The sequence below is a fragment of the Silurus aristotelis genome (genome assembly GCF_946808225.1).
Source record: "Silurus aristotelis genome assembly, chromosome: 19".
NCBI lineage: Eukaryota > Metazoa > Chordata > Actinopteri > Siluriformes > Siluridae > Silurus > Silurus aristotelis.
Window position 1 is genome coordinate 21,206,771 of NC_139592.1, and position 19,937 is coordinate 21,226,707.

The 19,937-nt window shown below is 38.0% G+C and overlaps 3 protein-coding genes across 4 annotated transcripts; 2 read left to right on the top strand and 1 right to left on the bottom strand.

Moving 5' to 3' along the window:
* Positions 1-2,612: 2,612 nt before the first annotated feature.
* Positions 2,613-4,799, top strand: LOC310741581 (lysophosphatidic acid receptor 6). Its single transcript, XM_083569512.1, has 2 exons — positions 2,613-3,083; positions 3,706-4,799. Exons 1-2 carry the CDS (start codon positions 3,036-3,038, stop codon positions 4,681-4,683), a joined length of 1,026 nt encoding a protein of 341 aa, XP_083425638.1. The 5' UTR covers positions 2,613-3,035; the 3' UTR covers positions 4,684-4,799.
* Positions 4,800-5,452: 653 nt separating this feature from the next.
* Positions 5,453-14,630, bottom strand: ints11 (integrator complex subunit 11). 2 transcript variants are annotated; one of them, XM_083569510.1, is made up of 18 exons: positions 14,283-14,630; positions 13,782-13,879; positions 13,626-13,699; positions 12,857-13,085; positions 12,511-12,609; positions 11,761-11,795; positions 11,511-11,649; positions 11,141-11,205; positions 10,757-10,946; positions 10,592-10,675; positions 10,080-10,169; positions 9,825-9,987; positions 9,270-9,380; positions 8,877-8,938; positions 8,641-8,783; positions 7,506-7,635; positions 5,994-6,052; positions 5,453-5,632 (listed from the first exon to the last, which is right to left on the bottom strand). In XM_083569510.1, the coding sequence occupies exons 1-18, from the start codon at positions 14,308-14,310 to the stop codon at positions 5,626-5,628; spliced, it is 1,806 nt and encodes a 601-aa protein (XP_083425636.1). In that variant the 5' UTR covers positions 14,311-14,630; the 3' UTR covers positions 5,453-5,625. The 2 variants fall into 2 exon arrangements, with proteins under 2 accessions (XP_083425636.1, XP_083425637.1); XM_083569511.1 differs by lacking the exon at positions 5,453-5,632 and having other exon boundaries at positions 5,914-6,052; positions 14,283-14,629.
* Positions 14,631-14,779: 149 nt separating this feature from the next.
* cptp (ceramide-1-phosphate transfer protein) lies at positions 14,780-17,020 on the top strand. The gene is made up of 2 exons (XM_083569513.1): positions 14,780-15,161; positions 15,853-17,020. Exons 1-2 carry the CDS (start codon positions 15,049-15,051, stop codon positions 16,373-16,375), a joined length of 636 nt encoding a protein of 211 aa, XP_083425639.1. The 5' UTR covers positions 14,780-15,048; the 3' UTR covers positions 16,376-17,020.
* The last annotated feature ends 2,917 nt before the right edge of the window (positions 17,021-19,937 follow it).

A 19,937-nucleotide genomic window follows, 5' to 3' on the forward strand; every position in this document is an offset into this window, starting at 1 on the left:
TCTCAACACCTTCTCAACCTTCCTGGACTGCCGCTTGCATCGACAGATTAATGTTTTAGGATTCGCTAGCGGAACATTTGGCCTCGTGACTTCTCTCTCTTTTCGCTCTTTCCATTGCTTCCCCTTGTTCTTTTGAAAATCTGATGAACATTCTATTATATAAGGTAGAACATAAATATTGCATGAAGGAGAGGGTGCGTTAATCTAGAGTTGAAAGGCAAATAAAGAGCGCCATCTGGTGTACTGATCGTGTATGAAAAAAACTGGTGGTGAAAGACGTGGCATACAAAATATTGGAAATATATATAAATACAGATCTAAATAAAAGACACTATTACTATTTTAATGTTTTTACCTTCATTAAGAACAAATTCCTGTTCAGTGTTGTGGAAGTACACTTTATGAACAAAAGTTTGTGGACACCTGGACATACAGTATGTGCTTTTTAAACATCGCATTCCACATTTAATGCCTATTTTCTGTTATAAAAACCTTCTGAGAAGATGATTCAGTAGATTTTGAGAAGTGTTTGTGGAGGATTTTGCTCAATCAGCTCATTAATAAAGTCAGGTATGGATGTAGATGAGGTGAGGAGGCCTCGGGTGCAGTCAGTGTTCACATTCATCCCAAAGGTGTTTAATAGGGTTGAGGATCGGAGCTCTGAGCAGGAGATTTTTTCACTCCATCCCATGCAAAGTATATCTTCATGGAGCTGGCTTTGTGCACAAGAACTCACGGTTTGGGTGATAAAGTTTTGCAACTGCAATTCTGTTAAAAAAACAAAAACAAAAAACAAACTCCAGGACCATATACAGTAAATATATCAGTCCTGTGCACAACTGAAGCCAGTAATGAACTTGAGTGATGTAACAGAGGCTGAGAAACTAAAAATGAAACTATTTCTTTTTCTGGGAATCAAAAAACCCAAAACAAAAGCAGTCGAGATAATGTCAGATTGTATAACAGATAAGTGTTAGAAGTAACACATGAGTAATTGAAAAAAAAAGAAATGTCCCATGACTCACTTTGAGTTAAAAACCTTAAAAAAGCGAAATGCGAACCAGAATCGCAGCAGCAGTGATTAGAACACTAATGATTAAAAACCTTTATGTTACATGGAACCTTGTGTTAATCGGAGAAATATGTTGGGGGAAAAAAGCTAAAATAATTAACAAGAAGAAGAAAAATAAGAAAAAAAACTCACAGGGAGGAGTTTATGAAATCTAAAAGTAATAATAACAGATGCTTTTTCATAAAGTTTTTCTTCATCAGGAACATGCTGAAAGCACTTTTGGGGAAAGAAGTAGGTCAAGAGATGCTGCAGGCTTATGCAGCAGTTTGCTCCGGTTCCTTGCAGCGACTCTCTGGAAACACAGATCTTTAAACACAATAAAAAGTGTGGCTTGTTACAAATCACAGTGAAGAAGTGAAGTGCTGCTATTGAATGTCAGACCGAAGCCTCAGGACGACACTGAAGGTGCAAAGCGCATCGTTGTTACATCGGTTTTTTTAACCAAACTTGTCGCACTGAAGCTCCAAATTTGGGATTCATGACATCAGAACTGACTTCATCTTTGCAGTGTTTCCAAACAACTCGGTGATAGAAATTGGTGTTCCATTTCCCATTTACTGTTGAATCACCTCCACTCTTCTGGGAAGATGTTTCACTAGATTTTGGATTGTGCTTGTGGAGATTTGTGCTCATTCAGCTCCAAGGTGTTTGTAAAGTCAGGAACCGATGTAGATGTGGTGAGGAGGCCTGGGGTGCAGTCACATTCAACCCAAAGGTGTTCAGTAGGGATGAGTTCAGAGCTCTATAGCAGGAGATCTTTTAACCACCAAGATCCAGGAAATTCCTGCGCAACACAAGATCTTTGAGGACGGATCTTGACTGTAATTAATATCAGCAGTCTACCACAATGGATGACAGGTTGCATTTCATCGCCCTTCACTGAAAAGCTTAACGACGACGATGATGATGATCTGTAATGAACGGACATTCGGAGCCACTCAGAATCTGGTTCCTCTCTAGGTTTCTTCCTCACACCATCTCAGGGAGTTTTTCCTCACCACTGGCTCACTCATTAGGGATAAATATACAATTATAAGGAACAAACTTATGCATTCTGTTTACTGCTTTATCTTAAAACATTGTTAACAGGTGTCCCAATACTTTTGTCCACAGATTATATTAACATAGTACATTTCTACCACAGATTATAGTTACATTTGATGTTGTGGAACATCCCAGAGAAGAGACAAATGATTTCATGTTCTCACTCGCCAATTCCGTACGCCACTTCGCATTCGCTGTTACCGAAGACACAAAAAACCCTACAATGCGTTCTTTTTGTGTGCATCTGAAAATAATGGAAAAAATATTTTGGATATAAAAAAAATGTGGCATGAAAAAAAAAAAGAAAAAAAAAAGAAAAAAAAAAGAAATTCTGAGTATATACACAATACATATGCAAATAGTAGCTGCATTATTATTATTATTATTATTATTATTATTATTATTATTATTATTATTATTATCATTATTATTATTATTATAAGTAATATTAATAAAGCTTGCCCTAATGGGATGCTTTTGGAATAAAGATGTAACATTCTTGCCCTTACATAATATTTTTTAAACTTGTACGAAAATTGGGGGTCATGTGACCCATCTGATCTAATATACCGATCTAATCTAACCCACAGGAATTTGCAACGTCAGATTGCACACTGTTAAATCGACCCGAAAACAAATACCTACAGCTGAACTGCTGAGTTGGTAGATACAAAAGAAAATAGAAATCATTTCCATACAAAATGTAGATGAGAGTCCCGGTGGGTGAAGGTCATTAAAACATCTCTGTATTTCTGAATGCGAGTTACAGAGCAGAGGTTAAGAGGGGAAGAACATATGCCTCATGACTTCCTGTATGCATGTGTTTTTATGTTCATTGTGCACCACAGAGGTAGAAAGTGGTTTTCCACCAGTGTGTGAGTGAGACGGCTGATGAGACAGACGGAAAATAAAGTGGCACATGTCAGAAACCTGCTTCGCCCAAGACTTAATCACACACAACGACCTGGTAAGTTGTTCAATTATGTTTTATTCATGTAATTAATTTATATATATATATATATATATATATATATACACACACAAAAGAAAAAATCTGTTGCGTTTGTGTTTAAATGAAGACCTGAAAATGGATGTTGTGATTATCGGATAGCAGCAGATCAGTTCGTGATGTACAGGAATTCTAATGGTTTCCACTACAAATACCATTACACACCATCAGCTGTTCAAAACAATTAATGGTTTTCATTACATGGTGTGTTTGTGTTTATCACTGAATCATTATCTTTAATTAAACCAAAGAATAAAAATAACTTTAGAACCTTAATGGATTCTAGATCATGTCTTAATGGTGTGTCCACTATTGGGGTCCAGTAGATACCATCATTTGATCTCCAATCTGCCAAACATGTTGGTGCTTAATGGTATAAGTAGGAGGCAACAACTCGCCCTGTAGAGTCCCACAGGGTTACACCATTCCAGTTTTCCATTAAAACCAATCCAATTTCCATTAGAACCATTAAAGCAAATCTAATCTGTGTTTATATTGTTGCTATATAAAGAGTTTGTCAAGGAAAATAATTTACTAATATATATCAATTTTTTTGTTAAAAAAAACCCCAAAAATTCAGAACCTCGAAAAAATGAACACCTCCAGTAACGACTCCTGCGACGGCGAGTGGAGCGCCGATTTCCAGTTCTACCTCTTCCCCATCACCTACATCTTAGTGATGGTTTTCGGCCTGCTGGGCAATCTGGGTGCTCTGTATATCTTCATCTTCAAAACAGAGCACAAGTCCCCGTCGCGTGTTTACATCATCAGTCTGGCGGTGGCCGACACCGCCTTCCTGTGCGTCCTACCCTTCCGAATTCACTATCACCTCAACGGAAACGACTGGACCTTTGGGAACGTGGCGTGCCGCCTGACGGGGACGCTCTTCTTCTCCAACGTCTACATCAGCATCGCATTCATGAGCTGCATCTGCGTGGACCGCTACCTGGCCACCGTCCATCCCCACACGTACCTACGCCTCCGCAACACACGCTGCTCGGTAGCAGTGTCTGCCTGCGTTTGGGGGTTTGGAGGGGCGACTATTTTAGCCTTCATGCTCACGTCTCCGGACATGCACAAGACCCAGGGGCGGACAAGCTGCTTCGAGAACTTCTCAGAAAATGAATGGAAGACAAGTCTGGCCCCGTACAGCGCCTTCAGTCTGATTTTCGGTGCTTTGCTTCCATCGATCGTCATCCTGGTGCTCTACCCAGTTGTGGCGCGTCGCATTGCGCGGATCAAGACGCGAACGGCGCGCGGTGCCCTGAGGATCATTTACACCATCCTGGCCATCACCGTCCTCTGCTTCTTGCCGTATCACTTAGTGTACTTTCTGCACGTGCTGTGGAGAACTCAAGTCATTCGTAACTGCTTGCTGGCGGACAGTATCTACAAAGCCAGACGCGTTACCATGGCGCTGGTCAGCATGAACAGCTTACTCGACCCTGTGCTTTATTACTTCGCTACCAGCCACTGCAAGTGGAACTGCAAGAGAAACTTCAAGTTGCTGAAGCCGAAGAAGAGAAGAGGCGTCTACGCCATCTCGGAGAGCTTATAAGCTCAGTGAAGAAACATTTATACATTCTCACACACACACACACACACACACACACACACACACAAACTATAAGGGCATAACTATCAGGACACCTGACTTTTCTAGCTATATGTGATTCTATTAGCACAAAATTGGAAAAACACAATTGTATAGGATATATACACACACATACACACCGAGCAGGTATAACGTTATGAGTGGTGAAGTAAAGAACACTGATTATCTCTTCATCATGGCACCTGTTAGTGGGTGGGATATTATTAGGCAGCAAGTCAACATTTTCTTCTCAAAGTTGACGTGTTTGAAGCAGAAAAAATGGGTGAGCGTAAGGATTTGAATGAGTTTAAAGAGCTAAATTGTGACGTCTAGACGACTGGGTCAGAGCATCTCCAAAACTGCAGCTCTTGTGGGATGTTTCTGGTCTGCAGCGGTCAGTGTCTATTAAAAGTGCTCCAAGAAAGGAACAGTGGTGAACCTGCAACAGGGTCATGAGCCGAGGCTCACTGATGCACATGGGGAGCAGAAGCTGGTCCAACAGACGAGCTCCAGTAGCTCAAACTGAAGAAGTTCATGCTGTTAATGGGAGCAAAAGGGGGACCAACAATATTTGGCATAATGTTTTGTCTGTTTCGTTGTTATATATATATATAAATATATACATACACACAGAAAGAATATGATCTGGATTACGGCAGAAGTGAAACGATAAGTGGGGATTTTTTTAGGCACAAAAGTCCACAGAGGTGTTCTGAGGTAAAAATCCATTTTATTAGAGGCTCTGATCTGAATCGGAGATTTTCACTGAATCACTGAAGTTGTGTATGAAATGAAATGGTGAACACGATTTCTGATTTATGTAGAAACTTCTGATTCAGTCTTTGTTGAAGCAAAATAATATGCTATTAAACTCTGTCCAGGTCAAGATTTCTGCTGCCACAGCAGTCAACATCTGTATATATAATATAGAAAAGAATATAGAAACATGAGCAGAGAAAGTTTGTCAAAAAGATTGAACAATAATATACTGAATTCATTTTCTCCATAGTGTAAATAGCATGTGTATATTTAAATGACTATAAACCCACTCGTACATACCTACACACACACACACACAGAGTGCTCTAGTTTTCTCACATCCTAAATTTAACCTGTATTGTGTAGAGTGTATTGTGGGTTAGAGGGGGTGTACATACTTGTGTTTGTGCGAGTAACATTCTTGGAAACGGAAAGTTCGTATTTTTATATATATTTTTTAATTTAATATAAAAACTAAAAAACATTTGTTCTGAACAATATCAGTAGACACTCACAACACGGAGGGGAGACCTTTCTTCAGCAGATTAGAAAGAAAACTGCCAAGCTCTTCATCCTATAAACAAACAAATCAATCAATCTATAAATAATGCATCAATATATAATAAATAAATTAACGATTCCACTATAAAGTTCATGAATAATTTTTGTATATAATAGTTTGTATAATATTATGAATACTTCGACATTTTAATGTGTGATTTCAGTGACCCGTGACTTTGCACTATAATGACATCACTTCTAATGAAAACATGTACGATTGTGCAGAATGTGTTCATCTTTTTCCAAATAAATAAATAAAGTTTTATAAGCTGTGGCTTGTTCCTGCTAAATATTTGTTAATAATGTTTCACTCTGTTTTGCCTGTACTGTAATTGGTTTTGCAGCTGAATAAAGAGACGTGTTTGTTTGCTGGATTAATATAAAGAATGATTTACTTTAACTAATGTAAGAGAAGGTAATAATCTTGGGTTTAATTAGATGTAAAGTCTCCCGTAATTACGGGGAAAACAAGCCGTACAGTTGAAACTTGTTCCCGAGACTTGTTTAATGCAGACGATTTATAAAGTGTTTGAGAAGGTGTACTGGAAACCAGTAGAACCTTGAGGAAAGAGCAGTGTCCTCTGCAACTGGAACTTACTATGTAAAGCAATTTTTGTCAAAAGTATTTACATATAAGGATTGCTTGAGATTTCTCACCTAGAGAAATGTAGCCATGTTTTAATAATAATTATAATACGGTAATCTGCCGCTTTACCGCCGTTAGAATCTCGTGCCCCAGGTTTATCGCCGATTTGCATTTTCCACATAACTAATCTGTTTTGATGATTTTCCTGGTTTCTTATGAATAGCACGATAGACCCAGAAAAACTATGTTGAAATAATTAAATGTATTCATAAAAATATAATTATTAATTATTAAATGTTAATAATTGCAGAAAGTAAAAAAATGCGGTGATGTGTATCTTCAACTCATTGGACACGTAGGCGTCCGTTTATCGCAGTTTCGGAAACATAACCACCGCTAAGCTCATCAGGCATCAACATTACATTTTTCCCATTCAGTTGTTAACCTGAATCTCGTCATGTGTGTCTACATGATTTGTTGTGCTGTTCTGCTACCATATGATTGGTGAATTGGTGAAAGATCATAATAATGTGGCTTGAGAGAGTATAGTGGGGAACAAGAAAGCTTGGCGAAGTTGGCGTCCCCCTTACTTTCACGAATCCCTCTTTCATATCCTCAACTTTTGAATCCTCCTATATGTTTGGTTCACTTCCTTTTTCAGTTCTGAACAAAAGATGTGAATGCTTTTTTTATTTTTTTTTATAAGCCTGTTGCAGGATGTTGCGGAATACCAAATAAGTAAATGAAATGACATAATAAATACCTTTTGCAACAGCAAACTTTGGTATTGAATACAATTTGTGGGCTCTGAATAATTGTCCGGTTCACCGACATGGTCGATATGCATGTGTGTATATCAGTGTTTCTCCCTGGCATTCACCTGATAACTCCAGGAGAGCAGGATCACTTTAAGATGAGGCTCGTCGCTTGACGAAGACACTTTGAGGACGATGGAGTCGACGATCACGGTGCCGTCAGGAAGGTGCTGCACGGTGTAACCCCTCAGCATGCTAATGACCCGCAAGAAGGAGAAGAAAAAAAAAAAAAAAAAAAAAAAAGAGGTGTTACCAATTAAGGTCGGGGGGAAAAAGCCCACAAAAAAAAAAATCCACAAAACAACCACACTGTACACTGGCACATTGTCATGACATTTAGAAGCTGTGAAGGCAGCACGCTGTGTGGGAGGAAATGAGTCACCTTCTAAACCACTGTTTTCATTTACCGATGGAAAAAAGCCCCCCTGTGTATTTAGTGCTACTTTTTTTTTTTTTTTTTTTTTTTTGTTTTTTACACATTACACGTTCCATCTCTGTGTACAGTGCAATCAAAAATGAATGACAGCGATTCAATACTTTGAAACAGTCAAAACTAAAAGAAGGTGCTGAGAATATTAAACTGTATTTAACGTTCTACATAAACTAATTATGACTAATACATTCCTTTTTTTCTTTTCTTTCTTTTTTTTTTTTTTTAAATATAATGAATTTTGTTTCACATACAGTATGATGACAGTTAAGTCGATTTCCATTTCTGGCTGTAGCACTACAAATTGTATTTTGCTTATTTATTTATTACAACTAAAATTGTACTTTATTTAGTTTATACTTTTTATTTATCTACCTTCGTTTTTTTTTTTCTTTGTTATTTTTCTCCTCATCCTATTCCCTCATACCGGACTGTCGTAAAAACCATTTCACTGCATGTCGTACCCTGTATGTATGTGACAAAAAATTTGATTTGATTCAATTTGATTATGCGGAAAATTTCAAGAGGCCTGGATTGACAAATTTTAAAAGTTAGCTGCCCTACTATTATTTTTATTTAAATAAATAAAATTTTTAATCTTTTAACTATGCAGAATTGTACATATTGTGTGAGTACAGTATAATGGGGTGGGGGTGAATACTTGTGAACAGCACAGCATATCTTCTAACGAATATATAATCATCTTAGTGATTAATATATATATAATTAATGTGTGTGTGTGTGTGTGTGTGTGTGTATGTGTGAGAGACCTCTTAAGATGGCTGTAGATGCGGGCAAGTGTGTCAGCGTCGCTGTGAGGGTCCTGCAGATGCACACGGCATGTAAAACGCAGCTGGTGCTCCGAAAGTCCCAGCTCCTTTAAAGCTTGCTCTGGGGACACGAGCCTCAGATTCTACACACGCAAAAAAAAAAAAACTGCCATTTTTTATTACTGATGAAAACATTCATCAGTAATAAAAAGTAAAAAGGTCCTAATAATTCTTACATTGTCCTTCATGATCAGGGTTCCATGCATGGTACGTGGCTTCTTAGGGTCAGGTAGAGGACCTGGCATGAAACAAAATGATGTCACTAAAGCATCACTGAAATAGCAAATAAAATTTTTTTAAAAATCAAACAAAAAACACAACACTAATTATTGAATGCCATCAAGGCAATATGATCATTTCGAAACGTTGCTGCGTCGAACTAAAAATCAACGATTGACAATAATCACATTATATATATATATATATATATATATATATAAAAAAGATATCAAGTCATCTAAGATGTCCTTTATGCTGGAGGTACTGTTTTTACTTTAATGTACAGTAAGTGTGTTAACTCTTGGGGATTAACTGCGTAAGTGTGCCGGCTTAGCGTGTAAAATAAACACCTCCCAGGGCGATCTCTCTCTTCAGCAGGTTAAGCGAGATGTCCACAGGCACGCTAGGGTTAGTCGTCACCGTGGTGGTCTCGCCGTTAGCCGGCATGAAGCAGCTGACATCTGTAACGGTTTTGAACAAACAAGACAAAGGTTGTTGGTTCGAGTTTTTTGGACCACATGTATACGATTCAAACAAACTAAAAAAAAAAAATGTGACAACGTCTTTCATGTGCAAATATGCGTCTTTAAAAGGTCATGGTCAAAATCATACGTTTTGCTTTAAAGAGTATCTGATGTTTATCGTACACTTTTCTGGCCACACACTTTATACACACATGGTAATTGAGACCCTTTTTTGAAGCAGGAGGATGAGGAGTAAATGAGAATCTCAGTTGGTCTGTGGGTTTGGGGGGAAAAAGATTTGTGGTCGACAAATGGCCTCTTTCTTTAAAAGTTCAAAAGGATTTTGACATTTACACCCTGTGGAAACATTTACCATAAACTATATCGTTATATCCTCATCGCGTGTCATTAATGCAGGGTCCTCGTTACTGTTTTACTCACTGAACTCCTGCTCGATCTTGTCCTTGAGGAACTCCATCTTCTTGGCCTCGCCGTGGACCAGCAGGATGTTGTGAGGTTCGGCCATGCGGATCAGCTGCATAATGCCTTTAGCATCGGCGTGAGCGCTGAACGACATGTACTCCACCTGCAGCTTCACCTCCAGCTGTCAACACATAATGACAATATATCAGTATAGTAGAGGAGAAAGAAAGAGCGCAGACAAGATCAGCCAGCAGCTAAAGCGTAATGTATTACCGTGGCTCTTCCCTCCATCTCCAGCTTCTTCTGGCCGTTCAGAATCTTGTGGCCGACTGTCCCCTGCACGCAGTACCCGGGCATAATGACCTGGGAAGGCAAAATGATCAAATGAGACACAAAACCTGCTTCTTGAGGCCATTTTAAAGAAATAGTTTTACATATCCGAAAGTAGAAAGAATAAATCTAGCTAAAAAAGTAAATACATAAGTGACAGTCGAATCTTGTGTTTGTGTGTGTGTGTGTGTGTGTGTGTGAGGGGGTTGACGACACGAGGTAGTCGTGAAACGATTCCTCGTAATATTTTAAAGCCACGATGTACAGAACATCACTAAAAGGTTTACAAGAACATTTCTAAAAACATTTAGGATCAATAAACCTTAAAAAAAAAGAAAGAAAATAATAACACAAAGAAATAACTGCAGAAAGGCCACACGGGGTCACCCCTTAAAGTAAAAAAACAAATACATACAGGATATAACATGAGGTATATATTTCATCTAATCTCTCACCATGTTCTTCTCATTGCCCGCCCATTTCTTAAAGATCTGTAGCGACTGGCCTGCGTGTAGCATCCCAGGAGTAGCGAACACCACCTGAAACGTACAGACCCCGAGTTTCACATCAGCACATCGACAGGCTTTTTGTTTATAAACGTTTTCGTGATAAAATCATACCATGGGCCCGGGATTGTCTGCGTAGGAGCGATCGAAAGCTTTGATGTGTTTGAACTCGAACATGTTCCTCTGCACGAAGGTCTTCCGAATCTTCTGATTGGTCCACGTGATGAAGAGTTTGTAGTAATGGTTGGCTTTCTCCGTCAGGCCCGTGGAGAAGTATATGGGTGCTTTCAGATTCATTCTCTCCCTGTTTTCGGCAAACACATATACAAATTCGAAATGTCTTTCGGAAAAAAAAAAGGTCAGATATTTACAGGATGTTATTATTACATTTAAAAATATATACATTTATATACACACAGAATATAATTAATGGAAATTCCTCTCTCGTAAAAGATCAGATGATGCTTCCAGTGGGGTTTTGGAGGAATTGTGTCTTACCAGAACGTTTCCAGAAGAATGCAGAGCTCCTGAGCTCGTCCCAAAGCGAACACCGGAATGAGAACCTAATGATAATAATAATAATACAATAAAAAAAAAAAGAAAAAAGAAAAAGACACTACATATATAAATTAAATTAAACAATAAAGCGATAAAGTACACAGTGTAAAAAATGAACAGAAAGAATTTATACATATGTCTATTTTCTAACTCAACTTGCCGTATACGTACGTATGGTAAAAAAATGAAATAAAATAATATGGAATAAAAAAGAGCAAAATTAAAGGTTGCAATTTAAAATGTGTGTGTGTGTGTGTGTGTGTGTGTGTGTGTGTGTGTGTGTACAAAAACTGCGTAATGTTGTTCTGACCTTTCCTCCTCTCTCGATGGTCTCGTGAACTTTCTTTAAAAAGTCTCTCTCTCTGCACCGCTTCGAGTCGCGGATCGTGGTGGCGTAGGTCGACTCGGTGATCAGAATGTCTGGGCGACATTTGTCAATCCAGGCCGCTCTGGAAAAGATCACCACAGTGTTAAGTTAGGTGTGACTTATTACCCCCTCCTCCAACTATTCAAAATGATATTAATAAATCTAATAATAAAAACAACAATAATATATTTACCCCAAGTGCCTGTCTGGGGTCATGTTGTAGTCGCCCTGCATAAAGATCAAACACACACAATGGCATTGATTTGCTTTATGAATGTATACATGTAACCCAGTGCTCCAAGTCTACATATGAGAAACAAGATTCATTACACCATGCCTATTATTTCCCTATAAAAGCACAACCTAAAGCATTTCATCCCTCACCTAATGGACAGGATTGAAAAAAGTAGGCTTCTTTTTTTTTTTTTTTTTTTTTATCATTCAGTTTACACACACGTAATTGTCTATAAAAATGTTTCAGTAATTCCTACATTCTTTCGGCTCATGTGTGTATTTTATATTTTCATTTACACACATGTATTTAATATATGGTTATGATACACCAACAAAACTATCAAACCTCACAGAGAACTTAAAATGACGATGACTGAAGGTGAAAAGTGACTACCTGCTTTTACAGGGCGCCTTTACTTTTGTCCTAATACACTGGTTAGATTTCCTTTTAACTCATTTATATGAAAGGACCATTTAAAATATTTCATGCAAACTAAAGAAATTCGTGCCTACAGATCGTTTAACATTTAACACAGTCACTGCTTGCACTAATAGTGTGATGCTGAAAACATGGCGTCCCACAGGGGTCAAATTTGGGTCTCCTATTGATGTATTTTTTTTAATACCCTGCACACTCTGCTCATTTATACCTGATTTCTGCATGGAAAAAAATGAACATATGATAGAAAACCAGGCATGTAGCGCTTACGGTGTAGACGACGGACTCGGCGCCGATTTTAATCAACACCATTGCTGCGCCGAGGACGTGTCCGGCATAGTACGCTTTGATCTCGAGCTCGTCATCCACCTATAAGAGAAGGTTCAAAAAACTAACTATACTTTCCATACACTATATGGCAAAAGTTTGTGGACATCCCATTCGACATTAAGTCCCCATTTGCTGTTATAATACCCTCCACTTATCTGCTTGTGGTGTGGTGTCCCAATCCATATAGTGTACCAGTATCTGCTGTGTGCTTAGTCACATGACTAACACATGATGGTAGTGTATTACAAACCATAAATATATTATCAGCATTTTGCTGCCTTCCCACCTGAACGGTCTGGTGCAGGTGGAGCGGCACCACTTTCTTCATGCAGTCTTTGATCATTTGCGAAGTGAAGAAGTTGGTCTCGCCCTTTTTGTCCACCGTGATCTTGCGGAAGTCCTCCAGCAGGATGGGGCAGATGGCTTTGGTGGGGTGGGTCATGTAGATCGGGCCCTCGTATCCCACCATCTCGCTCATGTAGGGAAGAGCGCCACAGTGATCCAGGTGGAAATGGCTGAAGGGACAAGAGGATTAAAAAAAAAGTTACTTTGTAAATAAACTGAGTTTGCAATAGTGCTAGAGATCATGACAGAACACTGACAAAAGTGACAGGAGGAGGAGAGATTCTTCAGGCTGTAAGCATGCTGGCTACTAGTTCTGAAACCTGGACATTGAATCACAAAGATGATCAGATAGTTCCAACATTTGTAAACCAATGGTAGCTTATGGTATATTTAGTCTATAGGAGCTTTTCAGATTTTTGACCTGCTGTGGAAAAGCTGTAGATCTGGCTATTGAAAAAATACAGACCCTGATTGGCTGAGTTTGGTGAATAGAGCTTGAAAGGTAACAGGAAAACTGTAATTGTGATTAGCTCAAAACATCAGCGCACATGTGGAACATCAGAGCATATGTAGAACAGCCTAAGGGTCTGGTGCATAGAACTTGAAAGCTGTAGAATATTTAGGAATGTTGGAATGTTAGGAATGTTGGTTTCACCAATAATAATAATAATAATAATAATAATAATAATAACAACAATAACAATAATAACCTTATTATTACACAGTCCAAAAAGTCTGTGAGGCGTCCGTTCTGAGTGATGTAAGAGAAGTCTGGAAAGCGTCTCTAATAAAGGAAAAAATAAGAAATCAGGCTTAGTTTTGAAATTCTGCAAGTGAGACATTTCAGTTGGCGGACACCACCTTACATCATCGTTAAATCCCATATGCATCCCACAATCCAGCATGATGTTCTTGCCTCCTATAGAGAGCAGGATGCAGCTGCGACCGACATCCTGTCCAGCACCTACACAACAAAACACAAACATCAGCTGAACACGAGTGAAGACTTAATCCTCGTGATAACCATGTAATGACTAGAGCACAAATTATAATTAGAAGCCATTATTCAGTCTAATTTATGACGTCATAACACGGCGCTGCTGAATTCCTGAATCTGATTGGTCAAAATCATAAAGTGATACTAAAGACAGTTTTGTGTGGTTATGTTTTTTTTTTTTTATGAAATATTGTATTTATTAGGAAATCGCTATTGTATAAAAGGACGTCGTTGATTGGTTTTTTTTTTTTTTTTATTACAGCACGCCTATTCACTATTTTATTCTTCTCAATGCACACAGGCATATAAACAGAGATACAACAGTCACTTAATGGGAAAGTGTATACAATTAAAAACACATAGTTCTTACCCAGAGGCGTCACTTTGATGTCCGGCATTTTAAAAACAAATCATATATCGTTTATATATATTGAATATTTTTTATTTTAAAGATAGAGAATATATTTCTGGGTTAGCTGCCTAGCTGCTAATAAAACTTCCACTTGTGAATTGTGCGAAGCAAAGCCGCTTGCTGCACTGACACTCACCACAACTACATCTATAACTTATCCTCAAACATTTAAATAAATACACAACTTCTCAAATATTCCAAATCACTAAATTCTTCATTGAAATCAATCACTTTAGCAGGACATGCATACAAAGCAACATGTAAAAAAAAAAAATCCTCCGCGGAAATGACGCACAAATGCTGCGACCACCAAAACAAGCACGTGACACGACGGCTCACAATGATTGGAGGACAGTTTTCAAACCCGGAAGCATGCAATACAATATATTTGCGATGACACCTGCAAATCCCGCCTTCTTCTCCAAAACTCGGGCATTGATAGGACAGAATATTGATACGGCAAAAAAACTAGGCCAATCGGCGGAATGATCCGCTTGTCAATCCGGATGAAGGAGGCGGAATGCGGTTGTGGAAAAAACATCGGCGCCGTGATGGTTTTATAAAACAGTTTTAGAAGATCCGCGCAGATTATTAACTATTCTGAATGATTTTAATGTGTATATTTTGTTTACGTTAACTGTAAATAGAAAATAGTTGTTTTTTTTCCCATTTTGACTCGTTAATTACAAGGGCAGGTTCACCTTACAAACTAGAAATACTAGAAATGGCAGATTCTTTTAGTCTTCACAATGTTTTGGACAAATTCAAGTTATGTCTCAGTGATAATAAGGAAGTCTACATTCAGTACTATATAGCAGGATGGCGTGAGCTTGTGAGGTATGTGTTCAATTTGTGTGCATTAATATCATGCTGTATTTAATGATCTTATATGCAGACTTTAATATACATTCAGTGTTTCAACTATAAGATATTGTTTGTATTGTAATTTGTAAACTGACACTGGAAAAACAGATCATTTTACATGCCGTTCATTCTTCCCAAAACCCTGGCCACAGTGTCACAGTCCTTAAATGCTGATGAAATGCATGACGTAGCATGAAGCTACCACCATCCTGCTTCACTGTAGTGATGGTGAGCTGAGGGCCGGAGTGTATCGTGGCATCATCCTGGTTAGGCTTTAGATCCAGTACAAACATGACCAGGAAGAACTGGTGAAAGTAAATGAAAGAGGATGTTGCTTACGCCAGGCTTGTCATATATAAACGGTGCATTGGTTTCTTCAGCAATGAGTTTTGGAGACTTGGAAATGCAAATATCCAAGATACTTTCGCAAATTACCATGTTTTGTAAATGTAACGTTCATTCATTCAAGTATAGCAATTAATTTATCCTGAGAGATGACTGGGTGCAGGGAAGGAATACATCTAGGAGAGGGAATCAGTCGGTACCATACACACACTTTAAAGTAATGGAGGGATTTCATCTTCTCATTATGCTCCTAAAAATATATTATACTTGCGTATTTATGAAAATAAGTCAAAGTCACTGTTTCCTTTCCCTCTCCCAGCTTTATGAACAGCCTCGGAAGCGTCTTTTACTTCATCTCCAGCGACGTAGTGAAAAAAATCCAGATCCTTGACAACTATCTGACGGGCGAGAACGGGCCGCAATACCTCACCATCCAGTCAATGGTGAAGTATGAGTTGGACAACAAGCTGGTGGATCTTACCAAAGGAGGCAGCCACCCTGAGTCGGGTTGCCGCACATTGCTGCGTCTGCACCGTGCCCTGCTCTGGCTCCAGCTCTTCCTGGAGAGTCTGCGCACCAGCACCGAGGAGAGTAAAACCTCCGCCTTGTGCTCCGAGGCCTACAACGCATCGCTGGCGCAGTATCACCCGTGGATCATCCGGAAAGCAGCAGGAGTCGCGCTTTGCACTCTGCCAGGCCGCGACGCATTCTTCGACGTGATGAACGCAGGCAGCCACCAGGATGTGATCACGCTGCTGGGTGAAGCTTTACCTCAGATCTCAGAAGTCTATCAGATCACACAGGACCTGTACGCAAAAAACAACATGCTCGACTTACCCTAAGAGATTCAGCACTACTTAACGCATATTCTGCAGTTACTTGATGTCACTGGGTGTTGTATTTATTCCTCCTGTTCCTGTATATGTCCAAATACACTGGAATATTATTAGTTTATTATGAAATTTAGAAAATGCAATTGCTTATATTTATTATTGATTATAAGGGATATATATCAAATGTACTCGAATTATTCTGTGAAATATATTATATTTAATAATATACAGTTTGTTTAACATATTTGTGCGTTATTTTAGACTGATTTCTGCCTGCACATCAATGATATAAATTATAGCTCTATTGAATGAGTCGGCTCATTTGACTCACCAGTAAGACTCGACTCGCTCATCTTCCAAACTCCCGTCATTGTTTTCTGAATCCACAAAAATGTAGAAATGAATAATTTTTCGAATGAACAGTTGATGAATGCATGTGTAATAACACAACACATTTATTACCAAGAAAAAGGAAAGAAAGACATCCTCTCTCCTAACCTTTACCTAAAAGAGTCGACACAATGAGTCGACTCTCACGTAAAACGACTCATGGGCAGATTGTTCTTTATGTAAGTTGAAAACAGTGGCTGCTGTCGATAATGCGAATGTATTGCAATTCGTTGACCAAATAGAAAATAAATCATATCTCAACCAGTCGGTCTGCTTTTTGCTGTTTCATATTCACGTCAGCAAATGCTTCACATACGTTTTTTATTTTATCTAGAGCATTCGATCATATCTTACATTATTCAGTAGGAAAACACATTTTGTGGAAAATCTTTCATATAAACCAAATTATAGAGTATCGAGTTAAGCACACATAAGCACTCTATTGAGTTGTATTGGTTTTGGTCCTTTCCAAGATGGCGGACACGGTATCGCTTCACAGCCGTTAGCAACAGGTGCTAATGAGGCGATGCGCTAATAAATAATTAAATTATTATTATATAATTAATATATGTAATAAATGTCATTAATTGCTCCACCATAGACTAAATGTCTATCGCTACAATGGCCTGTGTAATATATATATATATATATATATATATATATATATATATATATATATATATATATATATATATAAAACAGAGAGAGAGAGAGAGAGAGAGAGAGAGAGAGAGAGAGGGAATTATACTAAGCATAGATGCTAATAATCGACAAGACACCAGTGTTGAGGACAGTAGACGCAGTGGTTGGCCAAGAAAATTAATGCAGCTGATGAAAGACACGTCCATATTTTATTCCCTTTGACATCGTTAGGTGTCCAGCAGTGCCATCAGCAAAGAACTGCCAGAAACCAGTGGGACCCGGGTACACCCATTTACTTTCAGGAGAAGTCTGGCCAGAAGTAGTCTTCATGGAAAAATTATGGCCAAAAAAACCCCCCCACATCTGGACATGTAAACAAGGCTACAAAAACACAAAGGTTTATGCACAAAAGCAGGAACCATCTGCAGAAAAATGTCCATCTTGACTGATTTGACTGGAGTCAAAATCTGAAATATTATATATAAAAAAAAAAAAAAAAAAAAAAAGGTCAAATGGCTGGAAAGTGTTCCAATAATGATAAACTTGTGTTTTACATTTCAATGCTACAATCTTAGGGGAGACAATAAAATATAGAGTAAGAACAACTGTAATTTCTTCTATAAAGTTAGAGAATGCAGTCAGTCAAACAAAGACAGACATGTCCTGCACTCTCAGGCATATAAAGCTCATGAACGTGAATTGTGAATTGTGAAGAACGAGTTGTCTAAGAGTGATTCGTTCATTGTGTACTGGACGCGCATGCGCAAAGCATCGTTAACTCTCTAGGTTATGTGAAGGAAATGGAATTGAGTAGTTCACCGTTCACGCGTCACGTGACTCCCAAATACGCTATACAGTTATATATACACATACATTTTTTTTTTTTATTTAAGAACGTAAATTACAAAATTTACTGTTTTGATAAACAAGATTTAAAGAACCATTAAAAAAAAAATTCTGACATTTATTTTGGGGTCATTTCTAGTTACAATATGCAATAAATTACAATATATTAATCAAATTTAATATTAAACACATCGGGAAATCCTGTTTCTTGTGTAATTGTTTCGAATAGTAGGTTTTTTCCCCTCTTTTTTTGGATGTTGGTATTAAATCAAGTGGTTTTTTTTGTTTTTTTGTTGATTTAAAGAAACAAGCCCCTTGGAAACAGGGCTTGTTACGTCACAGCAGTTGCAGATCAGAAGTGGGCGGAGCTTATACATTAGGGGTAGTTGCGCTACCTAACACGCGCAGATTTGTTTTAGTAGACCAGAGGGTGTCAAGTCAAGTCGTCGTTATTATCATTCCAACCATATACAGTGATGTACACAATGAAACGACCCATTTCCCCACCATCAACACATGGTACTATCTGTTTTACATCATTTTTTCGATATTCACAGCGTAATAGATTTTTTAAAATTGGGTCACTTTCACGCGTCAGGGGAAAACGGATTCTACGAGTTAGTTAAGTTCTCTGGCACATGAACTACATCACCAGTGGGGGGCAGTCGTGTTTCATTCCCACTTTCACTTCTGGAATTCTTCATTCCAGCCAATCATATGCAGCCTTTTAAGCATATTGTGTATGTACAGTTCAAAGAGAAATTAAATATAAATGATTCAGTTATTGATAGTTTTTACATGCTTGCCATGGGTGTTTAAACATTGCTGTAGGGTTTTTATTGTGTTAATAAGTTTTTAATTGTTAGTCTGGTGAACACTACAAAGAACATAAAAATCTTTTTGACAGGAAATTTATACCTTGGATAAGTATCTATCTATCTATCTATCTATCTATCTATCTATCTATCTATCTATCTATCTATCTATCTATCTGTCTGTCTGTCTGTCTGTCTGTCTGTCTGTCTGTCTGTCTGTCTGTCTGTCTGTCTGTCTGTCACGCTCTTTTTTTCAAATTCTTTTCCTAAAATTACAAAACCGAATAACCAAAATGTGCACGGACCCCTTCCATTTTGTTAATTGATTAAAAAACAGTAATAACTCGTATTTTTAAAGCAGTCTTACTTAAAAGCATTTTTTACACCTGCCAAAAATATTTTCACAGTATTGTATACAGTATATAAGTAGAAAAGTAGATTCAAGTCTGAGTTACACCTAATAAATCATATGTAGAAGCCCCTGAAGTAATTTAATGAAAGTTTTTTTTACTGAAGAGTAGTTGGTTTATAATTTCCTGCTTGAGACCTCGATATCATTAAACCAATGAAATAAAAAATTGTGACGGGTTGGTGAGAAACGCTTGTTATTCTATTACAGTTATTCCAAACAGGTTTGTTCCTGTTATCACTTACATTACAGTCATTTCTTTACAATTTCTCTCTCACAACCCCCAGAAACAGTCATGTGACTGAATCACAAACTGCTTCATCCTGTAAAGGAAATCTCACTGACTGTTACAAAGCTCTGATACTGAGTCTCCTTCCATAACTTCCATTAACACTTAACATAAAGCTTCATTATATCAAGAATCAAAAGCTTGTTCAACTAATTGTATTCTCGACGTCTCATTTCATTG